Source organism: Panthera uncia (genome assembly GCF_023721935.1).
Source record: "Panthera uncia isolate 11264 chromosome C1 unlocalized genomic scaffold, Puncia_PCG_1.0 HiC_scaffold_3, whole genome shotgun sequence".
Lineage (NCBI taxonomy): Eukaryota > Metazoa > Chordata > Mammalia > Carnivora > Felidae > Panthera > Panthera uncia.
In genome coordinates, this window is record NW_026057584.1 from 6,488,918 (window position 1) to 6,495,486 (window position 6,569).

At 39.5% G+C, this 6,569-nt stretch overlaps 1 protein-coding gene and 1 long non-coding RNA gene across 2 annotated transcripts in view; one reads left to right on the top strand and one right to left on the bottom strand.

Moving 5' to 3' along the window:
• LOC125911038 (uncharacterized) overlaps positions 1 to 581 on the top strand; it is a 1,709-nt gene extending 1,128 nt beyond the window's left edge. Inside the window, exon 2 of the long non-coding RNA XR_007454233.1 lies at positions 323 to 581. This is a non-coding gene — a long non-coding RNA (uncharacterized LOC125911038). The remainder of the gene's footprint in view (positions 1 to 322) is intronic.
• Positions 1 to 6,569, bottom strand: part of TRPM8 (transient receptor potential cation channel subfamily M member 8) — a 76,003-nt gene that overhangs the window by 53,267 nt on the left and 16,167 nt on the right. Inside the window, exon 6 of the mRNA XM_049614633.1 lies at positions 619 to 793. Within this exon, the coding sequence (XP_049470590.1) occupies positions 619 to 793 (175 nt within the window). The remainder of the gene's footprint in view (positions 1 to 618; positions 794 to 6,569) is intronic.

The following is a 6,569-nucleotide window of genomic DNA, read 5'->3' on the forward strand; positions in this document are numbered from 1 at the left end:
ACCTCAGACTGACTACAGGGTGTGAGGTGATGGCCTCAGACCTCAGAATGACTACAGGGTGTGAGGTGATGGCCACAGACCTCAGACTGAACACAGGGTGTGAGGTGATGGCTGCAGATCTCAGACTGACTACCTACCCATTGACCATGACGGATGTGTCTCTGTGCCCAAGCCAGCAACAGCATGACATGGGTCGTATTGCAATTCCTTACTGATATCTAAAAGGCTAACGTCTGTGAATGATTTAGTTTTGCCAGGTTCAAGTGTATCCTTAAGATAATTACACTCTCGCTAATCTGCATAATCCTGTGCTTTCTTGAAGGGGTGAAAACTTTACATGACTATGTGTTCTCTCCAGAAAGAGTATTACCAATACAAATGTCTTCCTTCATGTGTGCCCCACTGAAAAAGGAAACAGGTTGAGAACACCTCCAATGCATCCCTGTTACGGAGTCTATTACTACATCATGACGTATTCTGGTTCCATAATAGGACACATCTCAACGCCAGCATCTCAGCAGTGGGAAGACAGAGAGAATTTGCCACTCCATGTGGCAAATAAAGGCTTTCGCTCCATTGTTGCATTGTTCCCTTAAAGTCCACTTTCTAAATCCTGACCTTGAATAGTGCGCTCAGAGATGTACTTCTCCAGCTGATTCCGCAGTTTTGCCTCAACTGTAGGATGTCCGTGGCAGCCATTGTCCACGAGTAACAGATGGGTGTGATTGTTGTCCAGGATATACAGAGGGTCTCTCTTGAAGTCATCCATTATGTACTGAGCTGAAAAATATCCCTGAAAAGTACAGAGAAACTTCTCTTTGAGATTTGTGGCCCAAGATGCAGGATAGCATTTTTATATGTCAATATTAAGGCTAACTCTTCAGGTTCAACTATACTGATGTCTCCTCCCAGAGTCCTAAATGCAGAAGGGTCTTGGAGATCTTATGGAACAGGGCTTCGTTTTAAACATGAAGAAATGAGGGTTCAAAATGGCGGGGTCACTTACTCGCTGTCACATAAATGGCCAGTGACCGTGTAAGGATCACATTTCCAATCTAGTTCTTGTTCCGTTGACCTGTGCTCATTTGTGTAAAGTCATTGAAACTGATAGCATTCCAGGAAGTGTGTGTGTGCTTCTGTGTGTGTGTGTTTGTATCCAGATACACACACAGAAATCTGTGAGTGTGTGTATGTATCTACACATGCACACATACATACACTACTTATATGTGTGTGGGGGGGGATACAGGTAGACATTGATATACACACATAGATATTTGTCTGGAATCTATCACATGCCAAGACCTTTGCCAGGGTCTATGGAGTAGAAATTGAACAAGATGGAGTCTTTGCTCTTTAGAAGCCCATAGTTACAAGGCCAAAAAAACGAGGCAATTAAAGAGATATTTTGTCGTAACACTTAATTCCATACAATAAACAAGTGCTGGGGTAGCATGAAGAAAGGAATTTCTGACCTTCATGTTCCATTCGAAGGTGTTTGGTTCTTAGAGTATTAGGGTTGCATTAAAAGATGTTCAATCTTGGGGCGCCCGGGTGGCTCAGTCAGTTAAGCGTCCAGCTCTTGATTTCAGCTCAGGTCATGATCTCATGGTTGTGAGATGGAAACCCACGTCAAGCTCTGAGCTGGCGTGGAGCCTGCTTAGGATTCTCTCTCCCTCTCCCTCTGCCCCTCCTCTACTCACACACATGCACTCTCGCTCTCTCTCTCTCTCTTGCTCTCCGTCACTTTGTCTCTTAAAAAAAAAAAGAAAGACGTTCAATCTGAACTCCAAGAATATAAGCAAAGTTTATAAGGGATGATTCAATAGGGAGAGGAAGGTTACTGCCTAGTAACGCCATATGTATTCAATCAGAACAAAAGAAGAATGAAAACAAAATCCAAATATTACAGTTCTCCTCCGAAGGTGGTCCTGGCCCAGTCAGGAGCTCCAATCAAGGAGAGTCCTGGAAATGACAAATGGGATAATATTTGCAAGACAGGGCTCTGGGCACTTGACAGGGGAGCCCTGTAAACTTTCCTGGAACAAATCATTCCTATTCCATTTATATTCTTCCAGAACATAACACTAATTCCAAAACCTCAACAAGGGAAGAATCACACAAGGAAAAGCCAAAGACCACACTCTCTAATGAATAAGGATACCAAACTCCTAACAAAGCATTGGATGATTAAACCCAGTTAAGATTATTAAGGAAAAATTAGCATTGTTTCTAAGATTAAGTCCATTAGATTATGGCTTCAAGGGGAAAATTCCAACCCAATAGATGCAAAAAGACACTTTGTACCCAACATTCACTCTGGATTAAAAAAATTATAAACTGGAGGGGCACCTGGGTGGCTCAGTTGGTCGGGTGACTGACTTCGGCTCAGGTCATGATCTTGCGGTCTTTGAGTTCGTGCCCCGCGTCGGGCTCTGTGCTGACAGCTCAGAGCCTGGAGCCTGCTTCGGATTCTGTCTCCCTCTCTCTCTGCCCCTTCCCCACTCATGCCCTGTCTCGCTCTGTCTCTCAAAAATAAATGTTAAAAAAAGTTATAAACTGGAAATAAAAGGATGATGCCTTATGATACTTTCTGAAAATACATGTATATTGAAGCTTTCACCAAATCCTATTTACTGGTGAAAATACTAGCCTCGTTCCTACCAACATGACACCAGGTATTTTGAATGCCCATCGGGATACTTGCTATGATCATTGGTATTTAACATCACACTGGACATTTTAGCCCAGGCATCAATACAAGCAAAAAATGCAAGATATAATTAAATGGAAGAGTTGCATTTAGAAGTAACACTTTTATCAGTAATATAGTCGCAAACAAAGAACACTCAGAATCTACTGAAAAAAAAAGAATTCATAAAACATTTGATTCAAAACAACAAATAAATCCCTTTTTATATAAAAAACAGCCTCCAAAATTACATTGAATGAGGACCTCATTCACAATAATAACAAAAATACATAATCACTAGAAATAACATTAAGAAGAAATATGTAGGTCTTAATGAGGAAAAGTGTAAAACTTTCCTCAAAGACACAGACTTGCAGAAACTGAGAGATATCCTATCATTGGAAGGAGACTCGATATTACAACAATTTAAATTTTCCTGCATCAGATTATAGGTTTTAACATGATTCCCACTCAGTGAGTATGAAATTTTATTGTGTTGTTTTGCCTCGTGGTTTGTCTTTGTGGTTGTGCTTTGACAAAGGGATTTTATTTATTCTTTTTTTAAACTTTTTAATGTTTATTTATTTTAGAGAGAGACGGAGACAGAATGTGAGTGGGTTAGGGGCAGAGAGAGAGAGAGACACAGAATCCAAAGCAGGCTCCAGGCTCTGAGCTATCAGCACAGAGCCCGATGCAGGGCTCGAACTCACGAGAGCCGTGAGATCACGACCTGAGCCAAAGTCAGACACTCAACCAACTGAGCCACCCAGGCACGCCTGACAAAGGGATTTTAAAGTTTAAATACCAAGAACAAGGAGAGGCATGAGCTCTTTTTTCATACATGTGTATTGCAACAATACTTTGGAAAGTGTAGCACTGACTCCAGAAAAAAGAAAAAACAGCTGATGGAAAATGAGAAAAAGCCCAAAAGAGATCCTCAAAATATATAAAACTTCAGTGTTTGTGAAATGTGGTATTGTTTCAGACCAGCTAAGTCCGGGTCCTGGTATAGCCCGTCTACTAGGAAGGGGGGGGGTTGTAAGCCACGAATAGAGACCACAAAGGAAGATCCGGTCAACAAAGTTATTGTAAACAACTTCCACAAAAGACCAAACACTCTTTTTCAGGGAAGACAGAAAAGAAACAAAGAAGTCGACCACAAGATCCTATGTGTTGCATCACCAGAGATTATCATTAACAGACACATAAAAGGAATACAAACTAGTGCTATAATTTGAGTATTTAAAAATAATACACACTCACTGTAGGAAACATGGAAAATGCAGGAAAGTGCAAGAAAAATGAAAATCATGCTTAATTCCACAACTCAGTGGTCAGCACCATCAAGACTTTAGGGAACTTCTGTCTTTCCTAGGCACACAGATTAACTAACATAGCTTTCATAATTTTTTATTTAAAACTGCAAATATTTTCCATACCATCAGAAAAATCTTTGGAAGTATTATTTTCCACAATTTTCCTTCATGTTTATAAAGTAATCTACCAGAAGATTCCTCTGCTATTGAGATTCCTAGCTCTTTAGGTTTCTGTCAATTCTTGATATTGTCAGAAATATTTTAATCATCTGTTTGTCTAAATATTAAATTCCTAGTGAGATATCTGTAAGTACAGTATGAACAGTTTTCACATGCTTGATATATACTTTGCAATGGTTTTCCAGAAAGGGCACCGATTTGTTCTTTCTCCAGCAATGTATAAGGATCTCACACTTCTGTATGTGTTGGAGACCATAAACATCTTTGAAATTAACCAATAATAGAGTTTTAAATTTTTTTCTGGGTGAAACCATCTGGCCCAGAGCAATTTTGGAGCTTTTTACTTCCCTTTAAGCTTGTTCACTGATAATTCATCTAGTCAGATTTTCTAGTTCTTCTTGTTGAAACGGGTTTTGAAAATTATAGTTTTACAGAAAAATGTAAATTCCCATGAGATTTTCAAATTTTTTGGCATACAATTATATGTTACATCCACACAATTTTCCTCAATATTTGTTATCATGTTTGAATTCTCGGTTTTATTTATTCCTTAAATTAAATTTTTAAAATGATTTCGGGGAATAAAGAATATTTCTATTCTTCCTCTTTTTTCTTTTCTAATTTAGTTCCGATCAAATTTTTTTTTTCTTCCTGCTCCTCTTAAGTTTTGTTAGAGTGTCATTTTTCAAACCCATTAATTTGAACACGATGGTGGTTAAAAGGCCGTGAACCATGTTTCTGCCACTTACTAGCCATGTAAAAACAAGAAAATTTCTTACTTTCTCTATGCCTTAATCTTCTCATCTATAATGAGAAGGTAACAGTAGCACTTAACTCCTTGTTGAGTTAGCTTCAGTGTTGTGAAGATTATTATTAATATCATTGAATTATTTTCTTTATTTTTGCTAATAAAGGTATAGGACTATGCATTTCACTCTGAGGGCAGCTTTGGCCATATATTGTTAGTCCTTGCATATAATATTTTCATTTCCACTGCTTTCTAAGTGACTTGCGATTATATTTTTTGAAAGCTCATTTTTGACCCAATAGTTATTTAGCAAGGTGTTGCTAGTTTGTTTCTTGCTTCCCAAGTGATTGGAACTCTCTGTTTAATCTTTACATACTCATGTCACATTTTACTTGTTGATAGAGGATGGGCCTCATAAACTGCCATGAGGGAAATACTGAAGTCTTTTGTGGTCGTTGTTCCAATCCAGGGGGATTGGTAGTTGGTACATAAAGTACCTACTTTATGGGGTTGCTCTTGTGATTTTATGAATTCATATATAGAATATATCCACCACGACAGTGGTGATTCTCCAACACGAAGCTGATGCCCAGGACAAACATGGCTGAGAGACAAACAATGCGATCTTTCCCACACAGCCTGCCCACTGTCCTCAGAATTCTACCAGGCGACACTCATCCTGAAGTTGGCATTTGATGTGAGATGATTTTGCCTTCCCTGGCTGTGTGTCCAGCAATAACAAATAAAAGCTACCATTGACTTTGCACAATTATTCCGTCCCATACAAGGTTATTATTATAAAATAATACACGGTTATTATTATAAAAATTCAAAGAGAACTCGCTCAAGACTCTGTAGCTAGAAAAAATCTACTCTGTGTGCAAAGCCCATCCTCTAGCCACCCCACCAGGCTGCCTCCTGGAAGATTCTCCAGAATGGCTCCTCGCTTTCCTCGGTCCCTTCTACACCTCAAAAATACAGATGTAATATCATTTAAAGAAAAATAAAAAGAACCAGAGTAATTCTAAAACTCCACCTAAACTTCTAAGGAGCCCCAAGTGGGAGAAGGTAGAGATTAAATAGGGATTTCTGAACATCTGGCCCAAAGCTTCTAGACAGACATCACCTATTGCTTGAGGAGGTTTTCAACTCACTAGAAATGCTGTTTTCAAAATTCCATGCTTGATACAAAACCTCATAGGTCTACCTTGTATTTAGAACATGAAATGTGTATTGATTACTCTCTAAATATGCCCTCAGGAAACTCTGAGGGGAGAACTATTCACAGCCCTCTTAATCCCAAATTAACCAGGGTTCACAGCATTGATTTCAATTCCTGTGAATGTAGCCAAGCAATAAGGGTATGGTGGCCAGAGCTTAAGCCCTCCTGGGATAGACTCAGGTCATAGCTGTAAAGAATAAAGAGCCTGACTTTAACACGATATTGCCAGGCAGAAATTTTAATCAACAAGACGCATCCATTGGTAACTCCTTCTCAGGAATTCCTTCATCGTGTCCTCTTTGTTTTTAATTGTCAGTCCCAAGGGTGCTCCTTATAAGGCCGACCTCCCCATAAGCTAGCTCCATCACAGAGCCCCAGTGTGCAGGCCAGAGCCCCAGGCCACGGTGTGAC